This window comes from Nipponia nippon, unplaced genomic scaffold (genome assembly GCF_047370975.1).
Source record: "Nipponia nippon isolate SJK-2023a ecotype South Korea unplaced genomic scaffold, ASM4737097v1 scaffold_4, whole genome shotgun sequence".
Classification (NCBI taxonomy): domain Eukaryota; kingdom Metazoa; phylum Chordata; class Aves; order Pelecaniformes; family Threskiornithidae; genus Nipponia; species Nipponia nippon.
Window position 1 is genome coordinate 34,205,207 of NW_028262358.1, and position 27,803 is coordinate 34,233,009.

Consider the following 27,803-nt stretch of genomic DNA (forward strand, 5'->3'; position numbering starts at 1 on the left):
CCCTCCAAGGGCACGCAGACCAGGGCAGGGATGTCTCTCGTCCTCTTTACGCACCGAGCAGGGCTGGTATTACTCAAAAGGGAGGATGAGCAAGCAGTGCATCAGCCCATAGTCTTTTACATAAACGTTTAGTTGTTAACTCGCTAACTCATTAACTGTTAACTTGCACTACTATGCTTTCCCCATTCATGCACCACCATGCTTTGATAAACCCACGTGCGTGGCCCTTGGCACATGAGGAACCAGCCTAGTGAAGTTGGATGTATCTTCCACTGCTTGTAAGCAGCCCTGTAATAAAATAAGCAGCTAGTTTGTGCAGCCAGGGTAGAACAAACTTCCAGAGCAAGATAATCCACCCAGCCCTGTATTCATCAGGAGTGAGAACATCCACAGCAAAAGCTTGTCTCCTCCTATCTTCAGCAATAGCTAGTGTCTGGAGAAGAGTATAAAAGCAAGACAGACGCATGCAGTATTGCTTTCTCTGCTTCTAGATATTACAAGCTCACTTTTTTATTGGGCCCCAGGTTAGGAAAGGCTATGAACACAGAAAGGCGGTGTACTCAAGGGGGTACTGGCCTACTCGAGCAGGTGGTGGTGTACTTGAGCGGGTGATGGCCCTTGCAGCAGCCCAGCCCAGTGCTCTGGGAGGTGAACGAAATCCTTTTTCTTCTGCAGACACAACCATGGCTTCAGGCAAAGCTGTTTGGGAAACTGAGCAGCCGGCGCCTCAGGGGGTGGCCTGCGGGCTGCACCTCAGGGCCAGGGGGACGCCGAGGGCTAGGGAAGAAGGCAGCTCTGCGCAAGGCAGGCGGGGGTGACCGAGCTCGCTTCGTAAACCAAGGGTCTAACATTTTGCTGCCTCCAGGGGATTACATGCTGTCTGGGCAACCATCACCAAGGTAACCACCTCACACAGGGCTGCCAACAGGGCTGGGTCAGTAGCCCTCATCCCGAGGCTCACTGGGGCACCGAGCCCCCAGTGGCCCCATCCTGTGCATCCCCCCACTAGTGCTGGGGTGGGGTTTTCAGCTGGGGGAGGCTGCAGGAGCTAAGGAGGTGTTATGGTGAGGTTTTATGTCACCTTAGCTAAAAAAGCAGTCAGGGCTGTCCTCTTAACTGCTTTTCATACTAGAAGATGAAAAGCTTAAAGGGTGGAGTTGTGGCTAGTAAAGTGGGTATGGCCTCATCCTGCTCTGGATAAAATGTGACCTGTGGTGCACTCTCCTGGTGTTACCTGGAAAAAGGGAAAGGGCTTGTGGTGCCGCATCCACTGAGAAATCCTCTTGCTGAGGGGCTGCTTAACTAGATGTCCCAGTTTGATGCCCCGGTGTGGGACATAGACAGGGCACATGGAAAAGGGATGTGCGAGTCCCTTTTCCTTTCCTTCTCCATGCTAAAGCATCGCAGTCCCAACCGGCTGCGGCGAGGAAGGGAGCATGACTTCCCGTGAAGCAGCAGATGGTGGCCCTGGCTGCATGCGCTGCATGGATCAAAACACGTGTGGGGTGTGACAAATGGCATATCCCTTTACTATTTGTCATTTCACTTGATACACGTTGTGATGATCCTGTCTCACTGGCATTAGGACGGGGGACTGCAGTGGCTTTCACCTCCCCATGTTTGCCCAGGACTGAATCTCAAAGCAGACCTTCTGTTGTAGCGTGGCTTATAAGTCACACCTGCCAGAAAGCTTCTTTAGTCCTGTCTTCTTTTTTGCCTAACTTGGCTGCCAGTTTGATGTCTGATCACAGGCTGCTGTCGTATGGGACAACGTCAAACCAACACAATTCAATCTACCTGCTGAGCCATCCTCTGTAGCAGGAAAAGGTGTTTTTTCAGCTCTAATGCTCCCATCTCCCCTACTGATGCTCTTTTTCTTTTTTTTTTTAATTTCAACTTTTGTTCAGGCAGTGAGAATAGGCAGATTACATTTGCGCTCTCAAGTCAATTGCCTTCAGTTGTGCTAGTGGCGTACGTGACGCTGCACAGAACTCAGCCCTGAGGGAGGTAGAAAAGGATGCAGAAAGAAGCCAGCGTGTCAACAGGAGGTGTGCTTTGCGGACAGTTCGAAGAGCCGTCATGATGCAAAGCCAAGGAAAGCAAGAGGAGGGAGAGGTGACACTGCCTTTTTAGGCTGCTAGAGGAGGAGAGGTTGGGGACATACAGTGGGATTGAGTGGCAGCCATGTGCTGGTGGAAGGAGAGCTGGCTGATCAATAGCATGTGATGGACAAGCTGTGCTTGAAGCTTAAGGAGATTTCTGTGTGGGACCTGGGGGTAAAGTAGCAACTTTGCCACAGGTGTTTGGGAGCGGAGAGGGCAGGATCCTGCCTCAGCTATACTCTCTGCTGCCTGAAAATGGGACGCAACGTCAGTCACTGCAGCTGACAGCACGTTGAACCATCTCTCTTTTCATCCCTAGCAATCTGTTCACGGGGGATGATGTGTCAATGAGACGTGCTGCTAGAACAAGGTCCTCTCTACCTGTCCTGTCAGGGAAGACTCCAGGACAGCTGGATGTTTGGTGGGGGTGGGAAACAAGGAGCTTTTTCCACATTTCTTGTATGTATTCTTTACTGACTAAGTCGGCAACAGCAGAGCTTCCACCCAATGGAAAGGAAGAGAGTTTCCTCCTGGCCATTGCTCACTGCAAGCGGAGGTGTCTGCCCAGCCACGGTCGTTGTTAGTCCTGTCAGAGCATCAGAGTGATTCCTACAAGGCTGGCCAGGGAAGCTCAATACAGGCCTGACTGGCACCAATGGGTCAGGTGAGTTCAGTGGAAATGGCTGGGAGCTGTGGGATGAGTTTTCCCCCTTAGGGCTGCCTAACATCTTCCAATGCCACTATTGAGACTTCACTTTGCCCACGAGAGCTTAGCAAACGATGCCTAACTAATGAATTAGTCTGACTAATTCTGTCTTTTTGCATTCACAAATTGCTCTTCAGTATGATTCATGGTTTTCCTGAGCTGGTTATCCCTGGTCCACAGATCATTTGCAATCAGTTAGCTGGGAAAATTGGTAATATGAGCGGTGGCAGGTTAGTTATGCCTCATGGTACCATTTCTCTTCTCTGATTATCTAATGTAAGTAGGGTAACCTGCCCAAAACAGGGTAGTTGAAGGTTTTACAAGGTGGCTTGGCATTCATAAGGTTGCAGCAGAGGTTTTGTCTTAACATTCACTTTTCATAAGCACTGCTCCTAATGCAATTCAAGTACTTGATTGGGCAAGAGAGAAAGCAGGATATGTTTAGCTTTCCAAGTAGAAGGGAATAATTACAGTTTTCCCACTCTTAGCTCTGTTTGTAATAGTTACAGTGCCTGAGAAGAACAGTATAAATAATCTTGCTGGAAAGGCTCATATGATCTTAAAACACATCTAGTAGCAAAATCTCATCTATCTCTAGCTCCTAACACCACTGTTCAGTGCTCATTCAGGGTAAGGAGAATGTGAGAGAAGAGATAATCACATTCCCCCAGCCAATATACCCCTCATATCAGCCTTGCAGGCTTGAGATGTTGTTTTCACACCATTGTGCTTGTTCGTATCCAGCAGGCTGTTGGGTTGTGTTTTACAAAGCTGAGCACAGAATGAAAAATGCTTGCCAGGTATCAAAGATAAGAGTGAGTCCTTTGCGTGCATCTCTTATCCACACTCCTTTGGTGGCTTCAAGGGGTACATGCTAGTTATTGAATCTTTCTGAGAGTCCCTGTTGATGGGCTGTGATGCAGCTTCTTCCCATTTACTCTGCTCATCTGTTGTTTTCAGTAGTCAGCCCATGTTCCTCCTGCTGCTTCAGAGTCTTTTCTTTGTGCACCTTCTTCCCCTTCCCTGTTCCCCCTCCTATTTCCACCTCTTCTCTCTGTTGTTTCTGTTTCCTTTTTTGGTTTTGTTATTGGTTTGGGGTTTTTTTTCCTGGCTCTTGCTTCCTAGAACTTGTTGGAGATAAGACGAGAGAGTGTGTGAAGGGGGAAGGGTTTGGAAGGGCGATGTAGTCTCTCCCATAGCTAGTGACAAACAGGCAGGAATAGGCACTAGATAGATGTTTTGACTGTGTTTCATAAAGAAATGAAACTTATGCAGTCATGCTGTCAGTGCAGGCAGCGTGGAGTAATGTGAAGGGCTTTATGGCTCTCCCTGCATATGCTGTGCTGCCTGCTCCTTCTTTACTAGAGACAGAACTGCAAGCGCAGAGGTGGCCATAGGCTCTGGAATGATACTTACCTATATACTCCCGTTAGGTGTACCAGACTGGGAAGCCCAGAGTCCCACACAAAGGCTGTTTCTGCTTGCCAAGCAATAGCCCAATCCTTTATTAATTGTTGTTTTTAAGGGTAAAGGTGCCCTAACAGTGGGCTCTGCCAGCATCTGTAGAGAACCCAAAGAAAGAGGCCTGGGAGATGGCAACTCCTGTTGGTGGAACATGTCTCCCTTGGTAAGTCACAAGTATATTATAGACAAAATGTCTCAGACCTCAACCTAGCTGCAGCTGAGCAAACCTGGGCTATGGAGAGCCTGCTTGATTTTTCTCCCTGGAGCCAGAAGTGCTGACAGCACGGTACATAAGCACATATGTGGGTCTGGCTGCAGGCAGTCACGTCCAGTGGTAGAAGAGGAGACTGTACTCCCTGAGATTAGGGATGGGTATAAAGTTGGATCCAGTAAGGCACCGAGCAGTGCCAGTTTTCAGACGTGAGCCTCAAAAGAGACGGGAACCATTGCTCTGGGCAGGAGGGGGCTGTGAAGCAACATGAGGGATATTGTCCCTTACTCAGCTTATGCCCATGCTGCAAACAGAGAGGTGATTTCAGGCTCTGCAGTGCATAGTCAAGAACAGGTAGGATCTTGCAGCAGCAGTATAGAGCTTCCAGTCGGAACAGAAGGACCGCATGTGCCTTCAGGATCGAAGATATGTCTGTGAGACAGTAGGAGAGAGATGACAAGTGTAGCTAGGCATACACGTAACCTGTCTAGCTCAGTACCAACCACAGCGATACCAACACAGGCTCCTTGCACAGCCTGGGGAGCGTGTGGCTCTCCCTCCCTTCCCACCCATCACCAGATTCAGGTGCTAGTTTACCCTTTTCTTCTCCAGCTCCTGGGCTCCCCCTCCTCAGGACGTGCAGCTGTGCGATGCCGCAGTAAGTCCATAGCTCGTGAAGTTGCCAGTCACGCTGTGCCTCCGTTAAGGCTTTTACTTGACTGTCTCCCTGACAGAGTGAAGATTAGGTCTATTCTTCTTAGACCAGGGAACATATGCTAATAAAATACATATTGCTTTCTGATCAGCTCCTAATGAAAGACATTATTGAAGAGTGTGGAACAAGCACTTACAGTAATTCATGACAGCACCAATTTGGCTTCTCTGGGAAGCTGTAAACTGCTGCTCTCGGCACCTAATGAGGATGGGCAGCTGATTACGTGTGCGAGAGGAAGAGAGAGAGAGAGAGACTGTCTCCTGGCTTAGGTGGCTCCAGCTGTCCTCGGTAGCTACTGAAGGTCGCAGCTGCTTCTCTCTTTGGAGCTGGGTATGTCTCAGCCAGAAAGGGAGCCTCCTGTTAAGGACAATTTAGGAGAAAAAGCTTCCAGGACTCCTCATTTAGACTGAATAATGGATTTGCTTTGGCCATCCATGCTTGCTTAACCCTCAGATCTGAACCTGTGTGCTTGACTGATGAATGACATAGGCATGAATTTCAGTTCACTGGTGCGAATGGCAAATGCCAACTTTGTTTGCAATGTGATTATTTACTCTGGAAACCCTAATGAGTAATGGTCACCAAGCAAGGAAAATGAAATAAATCCAAGTTTAAACTTATCCTAGCCCTTTAACTGATGCTGTTAATGCCTGACATCATTTCCATTCAAGGTGGTGATGAAGTACTAACCCAGGAAAATGTTTTAATCCAATCTGACAAGCACAGGAAGTTTGGTGAGAGATTATAGAGAAACATCACAGTGACTGTCTTCGTATCCAAACCAAATCTCTCCACTACCTGAAACTTACCCAAATGGCTTTTCCAGATGGCAGCTACCCTGCTGAGGGGGCAGGCATCCTCCCCACGGCTGATACCAGCCAGTCAGATCAGGATGCCCTATTAGGATTGTGCTGCTGAAATTTCATGCAGCTGACACCAGGTTGGGAGGCAGTGTCACCTCAGTGGAGGATCAGGATATTGTGAGGTAGATCTGAAAGATGGAAAACTACTTGAGTGGTTCAGGTGGGATGAAATGCAGCAGTACAAATGCAGGGTCATGCATGTGGAGAGTGCTATCAGAGGAATCTGCTACAGGCTGGGAGCTCATCAGTGGGAAATGACTGAAGTGGAGGAACGATGTGAGTGAGTGAGTTGACTTCAAGGAGCTGCTGGTAAGATGCAGGTGTGAGAAAGGGCAAATGTACTCCTAGGTGAAGCCTGAGGTGCTTCCAGGCAAGGTGGAGAAGTGCTACTGCATCCTATATGCAGGGCTGGGATACCCACCTCCAGCAAGTGGGATCATGCAGAAAACAATTATAGAGTAGATCAGGGAAAGTGAGTCTGTGTTACAAGAGGAGACATAGAGTGCTCAGCTTGTTTAGCCTAGCAAAGCAAAGGCTGAGAGGGGGTGTGATTGCTGTCTATAAAAACGTCAGGGGGTCAAGCAGCAGGGAGGGAAAAGAGCTGTTTAAGCTAGAGAGCAATATTGGCACAAGATCAACTGGGTGCAAGCTGCTTGTGAATAAATTCAGGCTGGAAATGAGAACATAAGGGCAGTCAGGCTTTGGAACAGACATCCAGTGGGAGCAGCAGGGCAAACGGGAATGGCTTTTAAGATGGGATGTGGTACATTCATAAAATGAATAAGCAAAGGTAACCCCCTGTGGTGACAGGGGACTGGACTCTGTCAGCCAGGAGTGTACTTCCCCTGCTGTGTCCCTGAACGTGGCCGTGCTTTTCCCTTCTCTGAACTCCTGGAGGATAGGAGGGGGCTGCCAGTAAAGAGAGGTTTTATCCATCTGCCAAAGTACAGAAAGCAAGAATCAAATCTGTGGTGTTCTGTTGCAATGTCAAAGACAAACCATCTTCCTGTGCTCTGTCTTGTGGTGTTAAGGTGACATCAAGGACTAGCATCTCAATCTGTTGCTGTGTGTCAGAAAGTCCATGGGAAGAAGTGGGAGAGAAGGGTCAGATTTATGGCACATTTTTCCATCATTGCGGAAAATATTGGAGCCTCATGTTCAGGAGAGGTTCTTAAAATTCTCTGTCCCCACCTCCCTCCTGCCCCTGTTTCTGAGCATTTTTCATTCCTCTTTTCCCAAGGAATTTACAATGATCTTACTTCTACCTATGGAACTCATCTTCTAGGCTCTCATTCTCCAGCAATGGAGAATGGGTCTGGCCCTTGCATAATTTGCTCTCTATCTTTGACACTGTAAACTCTGACACACATAAATCCTGTCATCATCTTTTTTTTTTTTTTTTTTAACTGTAAGAAGTCCGTGGCATCTAAACTCTTTGAAGTTACCTCTCTGCAAGACATCCTGTAGTTTTGGAGGTGCAGTTGGGGCAGAAGTTGAGGGCAAGGCATGTCTGCTGAGGTAGCAGGGTATTTTGCGTTGCAGAGCCCCGTGTTCATCCCAGGAGTTGTCACTAGCACCATAACAAAGCTCAGCCCCTTTCACTCCCTAGGATGGGGTACTTGGGAGTATCTTCCCTGGCTGTCACCAGTTTAAGGCCACAGGCACTGCCAGTTCCATCACGATGAGGGTGATGGTGTGAGTGTTTCTGGTCTTTGTGAACGACACTCCCTTTGGAAGGGAGCAGCTGTCTTAGCTGGATTTTGTTGGGATGAGTTCATGGCAGTCACAGCCACAGGGGAAATCTGATATGAGATGGTGCCTGCAGCACCTTAGGACAGAGCTGCATCTGTAATGTGTCCAAGACTGTTGGCAAAGAGTAAAAATGGGAGGCTCTTTCACATCCTGAGTGGTATTGCCTGTTAGAGGAAAAGTGCCCTTCTGCTGCTGTCACCTTCTTCAGGACCCTGGACCATGCTAAACTGGGATGTCTATGCCTGATGAGAAACTGGGCAGCTTGGCTGAGACTGTTCTCTTGGGCATGAGAGACACAGATGCCCTTGCACCTACTGCTGCCAGGGTGCTGAGCTTTGAAGACCACCGTAATTGCTTGTGGCTTGAAGAGTGCAGCCCACCAGCTGCACGGGCAGTCGAAGATTGTTTTGTCCACATTGTTGCCCCGTGCTTCTTTCAAACCTATTTGAGATACCTATGCTTCCTGCACCACCAGGCTCTGCACAGCTCCTGGTCCCGTGCACATCTGCTCTCCGGAGATGGGGGGGGATGGGACTCAGCCTAATGCCCCGCCTGCACGCGTGCCAGAGACAGCATCTGTCTGTTCTCCTCTGCGGAGCTGTACAGGGAGCAAGGAAGAGCCTGCCGGAGGGAGGGAGCCTGCATGCGAGGCTGCTATGCCAGACCAGCCTGCCTTTGTCTGCCATCTCCTCTCCCTTCAGAGAGGCCAGGCTGGCTGGCGATGGGAGCTGGGAGCTTTCCCAGCGCCCCACGTCTGCGGTTAGCTGGCGAGGACGGAGTGGGAGTGCGGGCAGCCACCCCCGTCTTGTTTGTGCTGCAGGAAGGAGCAGCTAGGGGAATTTGAATGAGGCTGAGAAAAAAGGGAGAGACAGTGAGGATGTGTGGAAAGGATTTGGAGGGGAGATACTGGAAAGCAGAGCTAGCGCTCGTGCCCTGAGCTGAGAAGTTGCTGAAGAAGCAGGACAAGTAAGGACAGAGTGGCAGGAGTGAATAGTAATGCTGGGAAGCTGGATGCCTGCAGAGCAGTTTCTTTGCTCTGGTCAGCTTGTTGGGGAATCTGCGTGATTTTAATGTACGTTTTTCTAGCTGGTGTTTGCAACAGTTCCCTGGGGCTTGGTGATGAAACAGGTTTTCTTTCTAATTTCTCCCTCAAACAAGCATGCAGCTGCTTAATGTGCAGCTGGTTGTGAGACCACATGCGTAGCTACACAGGTCACACCAAGTCCCAGCACAGGTAGGTTACCATGGGCTTGTGAATCCGTGATGCGGTTTGTTGAGCAGGACTGCAACATTAACTATTGACAGATGCGTGTATTAATATGCTTTGGCTTTATTATGTCTGTTAGCTGATATGTACCTGGCTTAAACATCATTCAGTCCGAAAACAACATTCTTTTTTCCTTTAATAGCCTACATAAACAGAAAACATAGAGGTGGCGGTGTCAGGCTTTGGACCCCTCTGCTGTGACAGTGTCCCAGCTGGGATGGAAGCAGGGGGCAGGGGTAGTGTGGCATCCTGCTTTTTTCTCCGAGGCTCTTGGTGTGTGTTCCTGGACTACGAGCTGGCTCGGCTGGCCACAGTGGGACAAGCACTCTCTAAGCATCACGAGCCAGCGCAAATGATAAGACTGAGGACTGGGCAGACTATACCTACCAACACAAGGTGATGGTGAGGAATGAAAAAGGGCAGACCTAGTTTGCAGGTCCCGGAGGCTTGATGGCTAAGTCCATATGAGTATGTGAGTGTGCTCTCCCTTGGTTGCTAATACTGCTTACAAGTGACAGGGGAAAGGGACAGGTTGCACACTGTGCCTGTGAACACATACATCCCACGCAGGGCTGATTTTGCCCTTTGTAAGGTGTTTTTAGCAAACCCATTCTGCAAGAACGTTCTCCCCTCTGCAGCCTGTGTGATATTCGCAGCCAGCTGGTAGAAACTGTGGGTTTGTTTGTTTTTTCCCTTCCCATCCCCTCCCTCTCATTATTGGAAATGAAAGGAGGTGAGGGCAGAGATGAGGCTGTACATTGCGCTGTGCTCTTGTTCTGGCCCCACTGGCAGCATCCCGAGCCTGGTGATGAATGAGCTTGTTGCGTGAGATCCTCCACTGAGGCTTCAGCATCTCTAATAAGGTGGCCAGCATTTCACTGTCCTCTGTGCCTGCCTCTGCTTTATTAACTGCACCAGAGCAATATTAAGCTGGCGCACTGGGCCAGCGTGATCAGAAGGAAGAAGGAGGCTGAGGAGGGGGTGGAGGGAAGAAGATACCAGGGTAGCATGGGAGAAGAGCATGCACGGAGCAGGAGAACAAGGGCAGCAGCAGGTGATTGAAGTGGAGGATTAAAAAGTGGGTTCCTGCTGGACTGATGCATGCAGCTCTGTACAGACCTGCTCCTGGCAATCAGGGAGGCAAAGGATGTTTAGGGAGGGGGAGGCAGAGCCAGACCCAGACCTTGGCCTTAATGTCTCGGTCTGCTGGACCTGTGCTAGTGGCTGCAAGCTGGCACCTGCTCTGTGTGCACAGAGCGAGCAGCTGGCTGGAGCTGTGCCCTTTTTCTCCCTTGCACTAATTTCATGCCCTTTAAACTGTGCTGGCAGTACATCTGGCCCTTTCCTGACGGCTGCAGCTAGCGCAGGGGATACGTTTGGCCCGTGCTGCTTTTCACCCAGAAGAGCCAGTCTTTCCAAAGGTATCCTGGGCCAGTTCTGTTGGGATGCCAGGACTGTAGGGACTGTAGTAAGGATGTGCGGAGGACAGCCTTGCTGGCAGCCAGTTCCTGGGTCTGTCCAAGTGGCGGGTTGAATACAAACAGGAGAAAGGCTGAGAGAAGAGTTGGGTCCAAAGTATTTGGTGGAGGGAAAAGACCCTGGCAAAACTTTTCCCCTGTGCTCCAAGAGGAGGTACATGCCGAGCCTCAGCTGTGCCTTTCCTGTTACCTAGTGATCCAGGTCTCTCCTGGGAAGCAGGACAGTTGTTACCCATGGGGGGCATATGTGCCTTTATTGATTTCTGTTTCACAGCCAAACCTGGGTGGCAGCCAGGTATTTATTTGGTTAAACCCACATGCCCCTGAGGATAGACTCAACTGGAGGATCTAAAGCTTTGCAGTCCAGACTGGAGGCTGATTTCTCAGTTTGTCCTGGATTAAGTGATGTGGGAGAGTAAGTGATTTGCCATTGCTCCCAGAGGCTTTAGATACCCAAATTCCACCTAACTCCCAGTTGAGGTGGAATTTGCACTGTCTGAATCTCACCCTCAGGCTTCTCTCTGACTCCCCATTTTGTTTCTCTTCTAAAGGTTATGTCTAGACGAGGAAAATGGCTCTTGACCTCCTCCTGTTTGCTGACTGCCTTCCCAGTGCCCTGGCTCATGGCAGCCTGCGGGGAGGAGCTGCCACCAGACCCTGAGTCAGGCTCTGCTCCCCAAAAAGCCCAGTGCCAGGAGCCACACTGCTCCAGCCTCCTGCTTCTGGCTTATGACCTCTCCTCTCTTCCCAGATAGTTGAGGGTTTGGTGCTAGTGATCCCAGGTGAGATGACTCCCACTAGGAGCCAGCTCCACTTTTGCTTGGCAGAGTGGCGGTGCGGAGGGCTGGCAGATGGGAGGGCTGAGTGGCAGGCATGCCAGTTGGATCAGCACCCAGCTTGCATGCGTGCACATGGGGCGTTGTTGATACGAATGGATCCTGGCAGCATCCCGGTGCCAAGTTCATGCTTGGTTCCCAGAGTCACTGCCCTGGTCCTGCCTGCCGGGACTGCTCCCAGATGCCTCATGGGAAGGCACCGAGCAGTTCCCAGCCCTCTCACCCATCTTGTCCGGGGGAGGAGGAGGAGGAGGGTGCAGAAAGCAGTTCCTTAAGCAACTTGCACCCTGATCTGTTTAGGTACAAAGGTCTCTTTTAGGTACAGTCTGTAAGGCAGGTACAAAGTTGTTCACTGTGAGAACCACATGCAGCCACGGGTTCCCAGGGGCCAGTCCCTGCCCCAACACAGTACCATGGCAGGATCTGGTCCAGCCCTGCCCCTTTGCTTGGGAGCACTGTCCAGCCTGTGGGCAGATAAGCTTGGGTGAGGAGGTGGGTCCTGGCCGTGTTGGAAATGAACAGGGCTCTGGCGTGGGAAGCTCTCCAGTGGTAGCCATTGCTTCTGAGTTTGAACTTAGGGTTGTGTACGTTAGGGCTGGAGGCAGGCAGAGGAGGGATTGCATGTGCTTGTTTTACTGAGCACCACATCTACATTGCTCCCCTGCCCTGCCTTGCTGATGGCCTTCGCTTCTGCCATGCCCTCACTCCATCTTCTTGTCCCACTCTCCACACTGACAGATTTGCTGTAAACCTTCCTCCCTGCAGCCCTGTTCCAGTCATCCTGTAACTTCAGAGTTAATGATGAACACTGAGCCCGCCTATCAGAATTGCCTTTGTGGTGAAACCTGTCAGCCTAGAGGATATATCAAAGGCAGGGGCAGGCTTAGTGGCTGGGACAGGGAACACTGGGCCATGGAAAGCCCTGCTGAAGGTCTTTTTACAAGGACCAGCATCCCCAATAACCTATCAGGACCAAATCTTGCCACATGGATCCAGGCACTGCACAGCAACAGGCAGGAAATTGTATCTTCACAATACAATCCTTGTTCTTGTCCTTCCCCCGCCAAGCAAGCATGACTGTGGCAGGGAAGTTTCACTGACACATAATTCATCATTTTTAGTGGTGGTGATTTTGACAACGATATTTTCCCCATTGTTTTCTTGAAAATTCCTGCTGCCTTAGCAGACTGAACAATGTGCAGGCTGGTATGTTTCAGCTAGCATGGTTCAGCTCCTTGGTGGGCACCAGAGAAAGAGGGAGCCTATGGATGACTCCAGAGGACCGCTGACTTGAACTAGACCCCTTGCTCTGGTCTGCAGAGGCAGCGTGAGCTAGGGTTCAAGGGCGAATCCTATGGAAGGGTGATGAGGAAGCGTGGCAGGAGACAGGTCCCAATGAAATGCCGCAGGACCCAGGCAGCAACTGAATAAATTCTGCAGCAGCGATTGTGAACTGAAGGGTATCTTGGCAAAATGCCATGCTGAGTGCGCATGGGACCTTGGTGCACTAATAAAGGTGGATTGGGTTCATTCCTCCCCTCTTGGAGACGTCTGTTCCAACACACAGTTGCTCCAGGACCTGTTCAAGTCATCCCCCCAGTCAGGAGAACCCGAAGGCTTTCCTTCAGGGAGAGCTCAGGCTCCTGATCACTGTTCTGTACCAGGGCTGGGAATTTTCAAACCAATTCCGCATGAAGATCTCATTGATAAACCAGGTATACTTGTTTGTATAGGAAGAGGAGGAACAGGGTGTTAGATGGTGGATAGGATCCCTCAGGTTTCCAGTTTCAGGATTTTTGTAATACTGTGGATTCTTTTTCTATGCAGCTGGCTCAGAGAAATACCATCCAAAGCTTCATTCCTGTGCAGAAAATGGAGAAAGGCCTGTTGCTGGAGCACATCTTGCCCAACCTGAAAGTACCTCAGAGCTATGAAGTTCGCCTGACACCCATCACCAGCTTTGGAGCTGGGGATATGGCTGCCCGCATCATCCAGTACATGGAACGTAGGTGTCTCCTCCTCGGTCCTGGCTACAAGAGCAGGTCTGAGCCTCAGGCCTAGGGACATGAGCATGCATAGACGTTGTCTCCTGTGGCCCTTGGGTGGATCTCTCTGCTCTACAGAGTTTTGATGGCACGGTGCTATCACATTTGGCCATATTTTGGCTGTTGCCGTCAATGCAGAGCAGTAGATAGAGACTTCTGAGGACCAGTCGCCACTCATCCTTCACTCAGCAGCTCTCACTCGCGCTCTCCGCTCTGTGGGCAGGAGAGCCTCAAAACCCCAGTCCCTGGTCAGGCCATGCTGCAGCCTCCCCTGGCCCAATGGCATATTTTAGAGGACAGCCACTGGACCCTGCCTATTAGCCACATGCCCATAAAAGTAAGAGAATTTAGGATTTCAGGGGGCTTCAGTTCTTTCCAGAGCTGAATGCATGGTTCCTTTCCTAACCAGTCGCTAGTAAACCTGTAGCTCTGTCCAATACCCTGAATCCCAGATCATCCCACTGATATACATTGGCTGTGTTTCTCTCCCCAGCATCCCAACAGCTAACAACTCTCCTCATTCTCACAACTTTATGATTTCTTTACTCCCCTCAGGAGTTTGGCCCCTGTATTTCAGCAGAAAGTACAGATCGCCCTCCTCCTGTGTTTGCATGATTTCACACAACCCTCTTGTCCCGTGGAGTGACGTGTCTGGTGTCCCCAGCATACCTGTTGTCTCAGACTTCCACAGTGTCTCAAACTGTTTTGATGTCCCTCTTAGACACCAAGCTTTGGTATCTAAGTAGGTGCTATCCCACTGGATACTCCAAAAAGAAACTGCTTGGGTTGCCAGAAGGGTTCCCCTGTGCAATCCCAGGATCACCTCTTAGGTGGGGTTTTCTTAAGGTCTGCTGCTGCTTGGATCAGAGAGTCAGCATCGTGTTCCATCACGAAGGCAGACACCGAGCACTGCTGTTTCACAGGGATGCTGCTAGGAGATTTGTGCATCTATGACCTTTCTTGATGTGTTTGTTTTATTTTCAGACTTTGATTGTGATTTGCAATTTGAGGGAGTACTAGCTGTTCTGACTTGTTTTTCTGTTTCCTCTTCCAGCAATCAACTATCCCAACCCAACAGGTAAGCAACAAGACCTTTGTATTTATGTTTTGAATGTAATGCATGTTAGTCAGGTGCTCCAGCAGATCAGGAAACCCAAACAGCTGGAATACACAGCTGGCTTTGCTAAATCTTTTTCCCCAAAAGAGGATGAAATTGCATACACTAATGCTTCCAGTTAGTAATGCCATTTGTTGTACCTTGAGTTATTGCCAGGAGATATACACCAGAGATATACCGCCCACTCACACCTGATATCTCTGTGACTGGATAGGCTACGATCTTGAACCCACCCTCCCTCTAACACTAGCAATCTGCATTCAGTAAGCAGGTCACTAAATGTTCCCCAAAATATCTGTGTTTAAGGAATGTATATCGCCCATCCTCTTCTGACCAGGAAAGATACCACTTGACATCTCTGCAGGCTGGTATGGAGCAGTCTCCAGCTCAGATCTGGTTCTTCTTGCAGACTCCTTGAGCATAGTCCCTTTCTTCTTTCCCTCCAGTGTCATCACTGTTTACTTGCTTATTTACCTTCTGGTCATTCCTGCCAAGATGCAGGCCCATCCTTATTGAGCACCCAGAGTTCCCATTGATTTTGAGAGCAGAATACACAATGTCTCAGAACAATGATCTTTAACAAGAACATGATGGTGCCCACCGAGCATAAAAGAGGATTTCTAGCATGCTGTAAGTGGTGGTGGAGTGATCTTCAGGGGATGAAACAAAGTCCCTTTGCTTCGATTGTTGGATATAAGCCCAGGCAAAGCTCTAGGGCAGAGATGGGCAGACTACTTGCTGGCGGTCCACGGGGCGCAGGTGATTCCATGTAGCTGTTTCTTTCTCCCTGTTTCCAGCATTGAGTTTTTTATATATTACTCTGTGTATGTGTAGGCAAGTGCTACTACTGCACTGCAGGATAGCAGTGGGAAGGAGAAGCCAGGATTAGGCAACAGCAGCCAGGAATCAGGGTATGGGGTTGTCTTGTTAAGGCAGCCACGAAGCGTTCACTCTTGCAAGTTCACACTCTGAGGATGGTTTGATGAACCATACTCTGCCTGAGAGCAGGAGCTTCCTATAGAGGCAGAGGGATTTTGTGGCTCTAATTCTTGGTTCCCTTTGCTTTACTTTTCCCCAGTTTCTGGTCTTCCTTAAACATTGTCCGTAGAAGACTTGCTGGGAAACACTGAGCATATTGCCAGGGACCCACCCCAGAATGTGTCCCTCGGTACTTGCTGGAGGAGGCAAGCATCCCAGCCTGCAGGAGGAAGTGACAAAATCTGGCCTTTTGCCAGTTGCTTTTACACTACATAAATCACTGGTAAAGCCAGAGCAACTTTGGTCCTAATTGTATCAGTCTCTTTGGGTCTTCATAAACTGAGCCTTCAGACTGCTCGCCTGGGGTTGCTTTGGCAGCTTGATTGAGACCAGAACAACTGCATGAAATTTGCCTATGGTGGAGGATAACTCAGCCACACTTGTATTTTCATGCAGTAAACTGAAACACTTAGGGTTTCTCCTTGATACAAGTTACCCAGCCTGTGCTGGATATTGGGGCCCCTGAGCCAGCCATCAGGGTCTCGCCCGTGAGTTCGCGCCTTGAGATGGACTGCCTAAAGTTGCACCCACCACACTTGTGTTCAGAGGTGTCCCTTCCTCTCAGACCTGCTGCCAGTGAAATATGAGCCCAAAGGCTCTCAGCTCTGTCTCTGGGCCACAGCTCAGTTCCCAGACTCTCATCCCAGTAACACAGAAATCCCTGCTACTACCTCTTATTTTCCCACTTTCCCTGCTACCACCACCCCCAGAGAAAAGGGTTGGGACAGGATTGTAAAGGTATCCTCACGCTAGGCTGCCCAGCCAAATTCTAGGAGCAAACACTGAGAGCTCTCAAGTGAAAGGCAAAGATTAGATGATTAATGCCTGTGGCAGCCTGATCCAAGGGCATGCACAATGGTGATTAATTGACAAACTCTGAGAGTCACTTAATGCAATTATTTCTTCATGCATTTTCTCTCTCAGCCTAATAAGATGTTAATGACATTGGGGCAGGCATGCATGTGGCATGGTTACAGAGCCAGGTACTAGGGTTATAAAGCAAAAGCAAAGTAAAAGCAGAGGAAGTGAACAAAAGGCATTGAGGATTTCAACTATTTAGAGGTTAGCAGCAAGACTGACAGTAACTCTTAAAAATCAGTTAATCTGGTTCTAAAAACCAGAATTTATCTTTAAAAAACTGTCTTAGAATTATCTAAATTTTCAGGTATTACCTTAAGGATCTCTTAGAATAACTGATCATTTTAATGTCATGGCTAAATTCCAGTGCTGGGCTATCTGCTCTGTCCTTCTTACCTCTCCCCTGCAATTTCATTTGGATATAGCCTTCACTTTCTAACCCAAACCCTGCAGTGCTGCCCCGCAAGCTATTCCAGTTCATCAGCAGTGCATGGTTTGGTTTCCCTGGTTCTAGCAGATGTAGCCTTGCAACCTTGGTGATGAGGGCATTAAGAAGCATATGGGATTGCTTGTTTTTTTTCTCTTGGCTGGTGTGTCTTGCCCTTCCAGAGCAGCAACACTATTTCTCATATATCTGCAGTCTGGCTGTGTGTGGTGCTAAAATGTTTTGGGATCATGGACGAGTACAGTGGGGGTGGTGATCAGTACCAGATGCTGGTTGTTGTAGATTACCCTGGCTCATTGCTTACTGTCTAGTGCTTGTGCGTCCTGTCTCTGATAAGACCTCATAGTCCAGAGGAATCTGAGCTTGTTGTCCTGGTATGAACATGTGGGAATGAGATGTGAGCCTGGTGTTTAGAGTTGGATTCCTCAAATCTGTGCCCATTCCTCAGGAATGTGTATAACACAAAGGATAAAAAAGGTGAGTGCCACCAATTCCTTGTATCGTGATGGCAAATAGGATTGTCTGGGCCATATTATCCCCTTGGTGCAGATGTAGATGTCAAAGCAGATGGCAATCCAGTTTGACCCAACCAGTTACAGTATTGTGAAGCTTTCTTCCGTTACTGGTTATAAATGCTTTAGGAACTTACCATGGAAAAGGCTGTTAAATGCTCTTTCTTAGATCCCAACGTACTTTCAGGTTACAATACAGTTTTCATTGTCTTCATCTTCTAGATGGGGAAACTGATCTCCAGAGAGAAAGTGATAGCCTGTGGGTCACGCAGCAGGTCTGCAACAGAGCTGAGGCTCGGAGCATGGTCCCTTATGCTCGAAACCAGTTTCAGTCATCAGACCACAGCCAAATGACGAAGGCAATTTTATTGAAGTGCGCTCCATCTGCTATTCACCCATAGTCTGCAACTAGAGTAGGATTATTATTTTTTGCATTCATCTGGCAGCCAGAATTTCAGGACCAGGGATGGCTTCCCCCTAAGGACTTGAAATGAAAACCTCCATTATGTTTCTCAAGAAGGCAAAGCAACGAGAAATGCTAATAGCCACGGCAGAGGGTCTCTCCCCTGGGAATACAGGGAGGTGTCTGTAACTGGGAGCAAACATGTCTGCACTTTGAGCTGCCACCACTGCAAAGCCTGCCAATGAAATCTGTTTGGTGAAGACAGTGATAACTCCAGCCTTTGAGGGACCGGCTCCCCTGCCACCTCCACCTTGCCTCTAACAATCCAGAGAACAACTTCTGTGTTCAATATTTAAATCCACTGTTTAATTTTTAAACAGGAAGCTTCCTTTGCACCGCAGTGCTGAGCCAGGATCCCTGGCAGATGGTGTGAGTCTGCAAGAAGGTTTGCTTCACACCGCTGAGGTCAAGTTAGATCACCGCTGGGGCCTCTGAGACACAGCAGATCATTTAAAGGTTTTCTTTTCAGCTGGATCTGCCAGGTTTCTCCTGGTGAGCCTTGCTGATAACCATACAGAGGTGACGTGCTGGCAGTGTCCCAAACCACACCGAACACCTCCTAGTTATTCTGGGCATCTCCACTACTAGCTCAGAGAAACGCCAGAGCTTTGCCTTCCTGTGGCTTGTTTTAAACCAAAGGACCAGGAGTCAAAGCACTTGGGTTCTGCTTCCAGCTTTGGCGCTGCCTGCTGTGACCTTAAACGTGTGTCTCTATACTTTTGTGTGTCTGTTTCCCCACGCGTAATGCAGGAGATATATAGAAAGAGGCACTGCAACCTCATAGAGATGTTAAAAAGCCGTGTTCATTAGTTCTTGCAAAGTGCCTTGAAATCCCAAGCTAGGCAATGTGCTGTAGTTATAAACTCCTGCACAGCAAATGGTGTTGCCTGATCATGTTGTGGTATCTGTGGTGCATAGGACCCTTCTCTATTTTATGCTCTCTGCTAGAAGTGTTGCCTTCTGGAAGTAGCTGCATCTGAGTGAGAGGAGAGAGTGGAGTCAGGGCCCTGTTTTGGCATTAAAAGAGCTCTCTTCAGGCTTTTGAGTCTTCTTCTCTGAGCAGTCTCATCCCATGAGTATGGGGGGCTTCTTACAGGTGGCACAACCAGGCCTTGGCACAAAGCTGGGAATACTGTGCTTGGTCCTCTTGTCTTGCACAGCTCTCTCTGATCTCCACCTGAGCTTGGGCTTTCTTCTTAATCTGCCTCTCCTTTGGTTTCTGTGCCCTTGTCCTTTGTGGGTTTACTCCCTCTCAATCAGTTACCTGGCTGGCCTCTGTGTTACAGCTTTCAGCTCTGCTTTCCACCTCATATTCCCTCTTAAGGGGGTTTTGTGCTGGAGAAAGATGTCACCTTTCTCCTCTGAAAGTCCACGTGCACAACAGGGTCAGAGGTGCAAACCATCCCGGTCCCCTTGATTGCAAAAGGGCAGCCACGGTGGATCCTGCTGTGTGGGATAATGCCATTGTAAGAGAAAACTTGTGTCTTCTAACTGCAGCTGGCAGCCTGTGAGCTGGAGCCACACAAATGTTTGTCTTTGGTCTGATGGAGAGAAGCTGGGGTGTTATCGGAAAGCTTGTGGGCTCCAGCCCCTCCTCAGAGGATCAGTGGCTGCCTGGTGCAGCCACGAACTCCCTCCTCTCAGCCATGAGGGCTGGGGAAGGACCCTTAAAAGCTTCTTTCTCACCCTTTTCCCCCTCCATCATCTTGTGCTGGGGATGAAAGGGGCCCGCCAGCCTACACAGTTGCCCTGCCTCAGACCCCACAGGCATCTGCCCTGTCATCCGCTCCCTCCTCCTCCCTCCTCCTTCAGCTCCAGCTGCCATGTGCCCCCCGTGCTTGGCACTTCAGAGCAGTGGCTAATTTGGATTAGGATGCTAATTAGAAATGAGCAGATTGAACGGAAAGCACTTAGCCAGGGTTAATCAGCAGTTAAGTGGCCAGCCCAGCCGAGCTCCCGATGGCTGTGCTCAGCTTGCAGGAGCGGCGTTTCCCGCTGAGCTTACAGAAAACCCAGCTGCCCTGGTCTGTGAACCAAGCCCATGGCTTGCAGCACAGTGCCCAACCTGTGGTGGCGAAGACCTTTTTGTGGGCCACAGCAGGAGGCTACCTCCTCTTTTCTCACTGCTTTGGTGGAATGCTGCAGAGAGACAGGCAAGAAGGGAGAACAACAGTGTGTAGAATCCCGTTTCCTTACCACAGGGGTCTGCAGGTTTTTGATGTCTGGATGACGGTTGTTTTCATTTCCAAATGGGAAGGGATGGGGAGGGCCTTAACTGTAGGGTAGGAACAAGGCGGTGCAGCATCTCAGAGTCAAGACGCTGTTCATTTCATGGGTAGTCTCTCCTCTCTAGTACAAGATGGTAGGTTTTGGTGTGCATGGCAGGTGTATGAAACTCCTACCATCGCAATGTACCATGTCGTGAGCTTTTGGCATTGCAGAAAGCTTCCCTTGCCCATCCCATCCTTGGCACCCAGCCTATAGGTTGCTGACCCTGCTCTGCCCTACATGTCCTGCCAGAGTCACCCATGCTAGGACAGAGAGCCTCCTGCCCAGGGACCAGAGCAAACCACCACTGGAGATTCAGGAATGCAGGAGCCCAAGCAGGCATTTGGGCTTCTGTTCATCTGGGCATGATAACAGGAACCGTGTGGGGGGTAAACCCCAAAAAGTTGAGTCTTGCACCAGCACGCCATGGATGAGGTGTTTAGCACATCCCAAGCCCTTTACAAGAGCCTTGTTGTCCTTTCTGTATGTGTTCTTTCATAGCATTTAAGTACTTTATCTTGCTGTTTCATAGCACACCTCCTTGCTCTTGTATAAAGGCAGAAGGAAAGAGATCTGTGCTTACTGTGTCTGCACCACTTGCGAGGTCTGAGATCCCACTCTCAGCCCATTCTCCAGCTCCAGTTTCTGCCCAGGGACCTTTCAGAATACAAAGCAATTTTCACATCTGGTCTTGGACCTGTCTTCTCTTTCTCTTCTGCCTGTTTCCTTCATCCCTCTCCTACTGTGTCAGCAGTGCAAAGCTGGTTCTTGGCCTTTGTTTTTGTGGCTCAGGAACTACCTTTTTACCACAAACGTTACCATCTTCAGCCTGGTCAAGTCCAATTCATGCCAATCTCTGCAGGTTCATATTGGGTTATATCTCTGCACAAGGTTTTTCACCTGTCTTACAATATTGCTCTAGGGTGTGACTGTCTTGTGGTACTAATAAAACCGAGCCCTGTTGCACATGTGGTTGATCCTACATAAAAATCTTTTACCTGGATGACTTATTTTGTTAGGGGAACTAGCATAAGCTGCAATATCAAATGTGCCTTTTAACTGGTATAAATTGGATGTACTTTAGCTAAATGACACATTTGTAGCACTGAGCTGACCTCTTCTCCACAGCTGATTTTTTTCATGTGTGCCGTAGTTTAGTTTAATATATAGCCCAAAGGGGGGTCATCTGCTGGCGCTTTTTCCTCTCTCCTGGGGAAATTATTCTGCCATCAAGTTGTTCTGGTTTAAAAGCCCTTGTGGCCTGTTTGCCTTCAATGCTCTTTTTACCCTCCTCTACGTTTGCCCCCTCAGACCTCCCAGCAGAATCTCTCTTTCTCTTTAGCCCTAAAAGCCTTCTTCCATTTCGTCCGACCATCACATCCATCAACCTGGATTAACCCTTCTATAATCATACTAATCACGGATATATTCCTTTTCAGCCTCTTCCTGAGGTCGGGGGCTGCCCATCTGTCCCCAGCTTGACTCAGAGCCACAGTGGTGGCGTAGCAGTGCTGCGCAACTTGCTGCAAGCACCCAGGCAGCTTTGGGGAGGAGGTTTGAAAAGCTGCAGCTGACCAGCCCCTTCCCTTCCCCGCAGATAACACCTGCCGCTTTGAGGACGAGAAGATCTGTGGCTTCGTGCAAGACAAGATGGACAACTTCGACTGGACCCGGCAGAACGCCCTGACCCAGAACCCCAAGCGCACCGTCAACACAGGGCCCCCCACGGACATCAGCGGTACGCCGGAGGGTAGGCACGCCTCTGGGTTTCTTTTGGCTTGTTAGGAGTCCTACGGCTCTGGGAGCAGGTGGAATGCTGATCTGCTTTCCACACAACACACTGCTCCTCTGCACGGGGTGCAGGGATCAGGCAGTTAATTTGCACGTTACTGATGGGCATTAAACACACAATTAAAACGCCCATGACTTTGTTTAAGGGAATAGTGTGAGCATTAGTTCTTGTTACCAGCTAATTGCCTGCTGCCTAATGCCCTTGTCCCATTTGATGCTTGCTTTGAAGTAAAAAAAGGATAAACAAGTAGGAGAACATCTCTAACACCTAGAAACGGCCCTGCTGGTTTTAGCCAGCTGTTTACTCAAAAAAGATCAGGGAGGCGAACAGACCTCCTTAGGACCAAGCAGGAGCATGAGAGACCAGGCGGGAGCTGCCTGTGGCGTGGCAGCAAGTGCCTCACCTCTAGCTGGAGAAAACTGGTGTTGCGTATTGCTCACACTAGCTGTGCGTGGAGTACACGCTTCCATTTTAGCTGGATATTACTTTCCCCTTTCTCTAATGAGGAAAGTAAATTTGTATGCAAGCACAAATCTTTGAACTTAGAAAAAATGGGAAACATCCAATGGCCAGCTAAGGAAATGGCTTTTCCCATTAGTGTTCAGTACACCAGTCTGATCGAGCATTGAAAACAATGCCAACAAATTAAATAGCTAATCTGTTCCTCCCTGGGTTGTTAACAACTACTTTGGTATTGTTCTCTTTAGATAACAATATTGTTTAGGCCGAATCCTCTCTTCCTCTGCTTGAGGCAGAGAAATAAGGCTGGAATGGTTTCTCCCTCCTCTTTCTGTTTTTCTCCTTACACGGCACAGTCAGCTCTGGGGCTCCTCAGGCTGCAGGAGAAAGGCTCGTTTTGCACCCAGACAGATGTGTGTGTGCATGTCCAGGGGCTCATCTGCTGCGCGCGCTCACAGCGGGTCTGCTGACGTCCGTCTCTCCTGCTCTCCCCTAAGTACTGCAGAGGCCGGGGCGGCACTGCGGGCATCCTGCAAATGTCTACGGCCGGGATCGCAGTGGGTGCAGAGCGAATGGGAAGAGCAAGACCATGTCTCTCAGAGGAGTGGTCTCCCAGCCTCTGGCATCCCATCACTTACAGGGAAGGGAGGGAGACGCAGCGCACGCTGCCTTTCCCCACCTTTCCCTCTCATTTTGTAGGTTATTACATGTTCATCGAGGCGTCCCGGCCCCGGGTGACAGGAGACAAAGCCCGGCTCATCAGCCCCCTCTACAACATTACTGCCAAGTACTACTGTGTCTCCTTCTACTACCACATGTACGGGAAGCACATCGGTGAGTACCCTCCAGGGAAGGGTAACCCCAGCCTAGTGTGGGCTGTCAGGGAAGACCTCCAGCCTCCTCTCTGCCAGCCGTGCCTGCATCCAGCGATTCATGAGTCCTACTCCAGTGCTAAAGTGCCAGGGTGGGTTGTTGCTTTCAGATGCTTGTCCCTTATCCACACCCAGACAGTGTCAGGGTTGTGAGGCTGTTGCAGCCCATCCTTGGGGCAGTGTCTTGCAGTCAGCCATCACCGCTTCCCCTCTGGCATGCTCCTCCCCTAGCATAAAGCTCCCTACCCTCCACAAAAAAGAGCATTGTACCCGCGTACACACATTTCCCCTGCTCACAGCCACAACCACCTTGCTCCAGGCAGCAGGACATCAGGTGAACAGTCTGTCTGTCGGAGAGGAGATGGAGGGGCTTTGTGGGACCAGAGGGCTCTTTAGTGGCCGCAGCTATTTTGAGGTGGGCAGGATGCGCGTTCCTTCAGCTGTGCCGAGGGGCCGTCTGCTCTGCCGGACTCCCTCCTCTCTAACCGTAAGCCTACGAGTGCAGTGAGCACCCCAGAAGCGCCTGGCACACTAATGAGTTTCCATATCCAGTCAAGGAGCAATTGCTAATTCGTCACCTCTTGATTATAATTTCATTAATTTGAATAATAGATGCACTCTTCCCACAGCACACTAGGTTATTAATCACCTGCTGGACTGGAGCCTGACTGAAAAAATCAGGGCCCAGGCAGGAATGTGTCCGCCCTTCAATAAACGGGGTTAATTAACAGCTCTCTGCCTTGGCACCGTTGATGTCATTGGGAGGGAACGTGCTCCCGAGTCCAGCCATCACGTCTCTGCGCACGTGTGGCATGGCAGAGGGGTTAAGCTGAAAAATCTGGGATCTCCTCCTCTCAGTGGGGGCGAGGCTGAAACCCTAACCCTGTGGGTGCCGGGGGGGTAAGGGCTGGGCTGCGGTTCACTGAGCAGGTCTCCATCTCGTCTTTTCTCTGAGAGCTCATATTTGCTGTCTGCACTCAGAGTCTGGCTAGGTCAGAGGTGTTTGTATGCACCTGTATTCCTCCTGCAGACAGGCTGCTCCGTGCTGTCTTCATGCTGGTGGCAGTAGGTTGCTCAAGCAGAGCACTGTCACTGTTGGTTCACACCGGGTTTTCCTGGACCTGCTGGTCTTGCTTAGCTGACAGAGTCCAGCTATTAATGCTGGCTGGCAAACTCCCTTGTTCCCTGCAGTTGTCTGTTGGGGTCAGTCAGCCTTGCTGCCTAAATCCTACATGTCTTCTCCTGCAAGCTTTGAAAGGGATCTCATTCTTTGTGATTGCAATGAAGGGTGGCTCAGACCTGTGGGAGACTGACGAGGAAAGAAAATATGGAGGGAGGGGGCCTCTCTTGCTTTGTTTCCTTTAGGAATACAGCTATGTGTCATATTTCCAAGTTCATTTCACGGGGAAAGTAAAAGCCCATCAGCTTTTGCTTGCTTTTGGAAGAAAGCTCTGTTTTACAGCTCTCATGTGGTGGTCTGTCTGGAGATGGGTGGACTGGACATGCCAGGGAATCAATTCATTACAGGTTTCTGTCTTTTAGCGTTTTAACCCTTTATTCATTTGCTCCACCCACAAATTGCCCAGAGCAAAAGATACAGTGACTCCCAAGACGTACAAAAGCTGCTGAATGCCATTTTCTATTCCTCTGCTTCAGGCACCTTTTACATCTGTTGGTTTTTCCCTTCATACTGAATGTTGCCGCCCCTGTCTGCTCCCCATTTTGCCCTTGTTGCACAAAGGGGCTGATAAATTTGTGCGAGGTGGATAGACTCTTTAATGCCATGTGATGATTTCCAGGATGTGTGCTGCTGAGCTGAGAGTGAATAAATTATTTTAAAATTAGACTGACTAGACAGAGTCGGAGAATGAAAGAGAAAGAAATGAGAAAAAGTTCTTTTTCCCTTGGCCTGTGGAATATGTGGCTTGGTCTAGCAAACCCACAATATATCTGTCTGCAAATTGAAATTCAGTATCTTGTATCTGCTCTCTACTCTGGAGTTTCTTTCAGGGCCAGTCATGATATTCTGTAGTCGTTTTGGCTTCTCTTCTACATATTGGGGCACCAGGGTGAAACTGAGACCTCTCCAGGAAAAATCAGAATGCCTGGTAATCCTAACATTGTCTGGTGTTCATCATTCCCGCTATGCTACTTACTAACTCTACTACTTGGTCTTTTTCCTCACTGCCATACTGGCAGCACTCTGGCATAGCTGTCCTCATCCCTGCACACGCATGAACGAACCCACGTTTGGGACACGCTCTATTTCACCAGCAGGTCTAATGGCTCAATCTACGTTGCTAATGCATGTTGGTTACTCCCTGGGTGGTTTTGCTTGTGCGGAGGTTGTGCGGCCCTGCCAGCAAGCTTTAGCTTGTTTGGATGGTGCCAGGCTTGATGACCTTGGTGGCTGAAGTCCTCTCAGAGTCGCCTGGGGAAGCGGCAGCCTGCCTGAGGGTGAAGCAAGTGTCTTCAGCTCTTCTTCTTTAGCCCTGGGTTGGAGGAGAGTGCCCCCTCTCAGATACAGGGCTCCTCGCTAGGACTTCTCCTGTCAAATGAGGAGACAGACCCTGGCCTCCTACCTGTATCACGTATGTGACAATATGAAGGTAAAGATGGGGTGGCTACAACCCTGGGCCATGTCTTGCTTCCCATATAGCCAGCTATCTGTGATGCCTGCAGACACGGCCTCAACCCCTGGCTCACCTAGTGCCAGCCCAGTCGTACCAAGCCAGATGCCAGCCCTGCTGAGCCAGCCGTAGCAGTATCAGATTGCTCCTGTTGGCAGACAGTGCCAGCAAGAGGACATCTCCGAGCCCAAGCCTCTCCTAGCAGCTCCAGCTCCATCGTGGAGCAAACCGAAGCTCTGTCACTGTGAAAAGAAGCTGTATAAAATCCCGACATTTATTTATTTTTTTAATAACCCTTTTATTACCTTTTCCCCCCTCTACAGAACTTGAAAGCTGGTTTACTCTCACAATTTGACTATAAAATATCCATAGCCATCCAGGCAAATCTTCCCTGGGAGAGTTCCCAGACACTACTCGTTTATAATAGATATGACGAAAGAGAGAAACAGAATACAAATGGAGCGTTTTTAGCCATGGTATAAAATATTCAGCGACTAGCAGAGCAGGGTGATGTAGAATATCTCACAGCTGATGAGAGGGCAGGGTGAAGGGGAGCTCCCTGGAGGCAATTCCCATTCTTCTGAAGTTACTTGGTCATTGGTTTTCCTTCCTCTGGCCAACTCCGGAGTGAGCATTCACATTGCCCTATGATCCTGCCAGCCCAAACACAAAAATCAGGGGGAGGGGAAGGAAAGAAATCCCGTTTCCACCAAGCATTCACGAACGAGGGTGTCTTGCTTCCAGCAGGCGCAGATAGATCAAATGAGGAATTGCTTTCTTCAGGAGAGGAAGCTAGCCACGGCCGGCAGTGACCAGTCACCAAGTTCAAAAAGCCTCTTTGTCGAGTTGGCTTGGTGAGTCAGCACTGCAGCTGGGAGCAGATCCTCAAGTCCTTACTTCAGCCATCAGGCTCCTCTTCCTCCCTTCCCAGGGGCTGCCTGGGAGGGGGATGCTTTGAGAGGACAGTGTCCCCGTCGGACTGCTCCCACTGCAGTCCCCTGCCACCTCTCTCCCACATCTCCTAGCTCAGTGCTAGCCAGGTTATGATCTGCATGGCCTCCTGCCCGCTGCTGGATGCTCCCGCAGACCCTGCAGCAAGAGATGCCTTCATGGTCAGACCGCAGGAGGAAGGTTGCTCAGAGAAATGAGGAAATTTCAGCCACGGTGGATTTAGCTTTTTGGGTGGCCCTCATGGTCCCCATGGTACACAGTGATTGCTAACGCTACAGCTCCCTATCTCGAGAGCCAGTGACTGTGCTCATGGGGAAAACACTTGGGTCAAAGAGTTTACTTGCTCACAGCGGTACCTACATAAAAGCAGTGATGTAGGATGTACCCAAGCAGCATTTTTTTAGCCTCCTTCTGATTTGTGAGCTCACTGGTAGATCCTTTTCAGACTATGTTTGCTGTGTTTTTAATAGCAGTGGTCACTGCACACAGGGTTATGATGAGATATCATCTCAGAGAGGGGAGAAGGCAAAGACCCCTCCTTACCCTGGGCTGCCTCGCAAGATTGGACTGTTCAGCTGCTTCCTGTAGTGAAACTGGCAAGTCCTGGGCTTCAAGAGCTGGGCCTGATTGAATGCAGTGCCTGAAGTCCCTGCTCTTGGCTTGCAATTTTTGTACTTTGAGCCTCCTTTCTGCACTAGCAGTGTCATGGTCTTACCTTGGCCAGTTCCTCTCCCAGAAATTGGGGAACAGGCTTATTTTCTGGCATGTGTCCAGTATCTGTGAAACTCATGAAGAGTTAAAGGTGCTGTTGTTCCAGCTTAGTGCTGACACAGACCTTATCTGACCACCCCAGCTAAGTCTAGCCTATGTATAGAATCATAGAATATCCTGAGTTGGAAGGGACCCACAAGGATCATCGAGTCCAACTCCTATGTATGATCAGGATGGGAAGCTTCCAA

The 27,803-nt window shown here is 49.6% G+C and overlaps 1 protein-coding gene across 3 annotated transcripts in view; it reads left to right on the forward strand.

Annotated features, from left to right (window-relative positions):
- MDGA1 (MAM domain containing glycosylphosphatidylinositol anchor 1) overlaps nucleotides 1-27,803 on the forward strand; it is a 147,029-nt gene that overhangs the window by 102,325 nt on the left and 16,901 nt on the right. For 2 of the 3 annotated variants that reach the window (XM_009475075.2, XM_087775427.1), the window contains 4 exons: nucleotides 13,222-13,399; nucleotides 14,494-14,517; nucleotides 21,738-21,890; nucleotides 23,091-23,225. In XM_009475075.2, the coding sequence (XP_009473350.1) occupies nucleotides 13,222-13,399; nucleotides 14,494-14,517; nucleotides 21,738-21,890; nucleotides 23,091-23,225 (490 nt within the window). The remainder of the gene's footprint in view (nucleotides 1-13,221; nucleotides 13,400-14,493; nucleotides 14,518-21,737; nucleotides 21,891-23,090; nucleotides 23,226-27,803) is intronic. The other variant, XM_087775426.1, reaches the window with a different exon arrangement.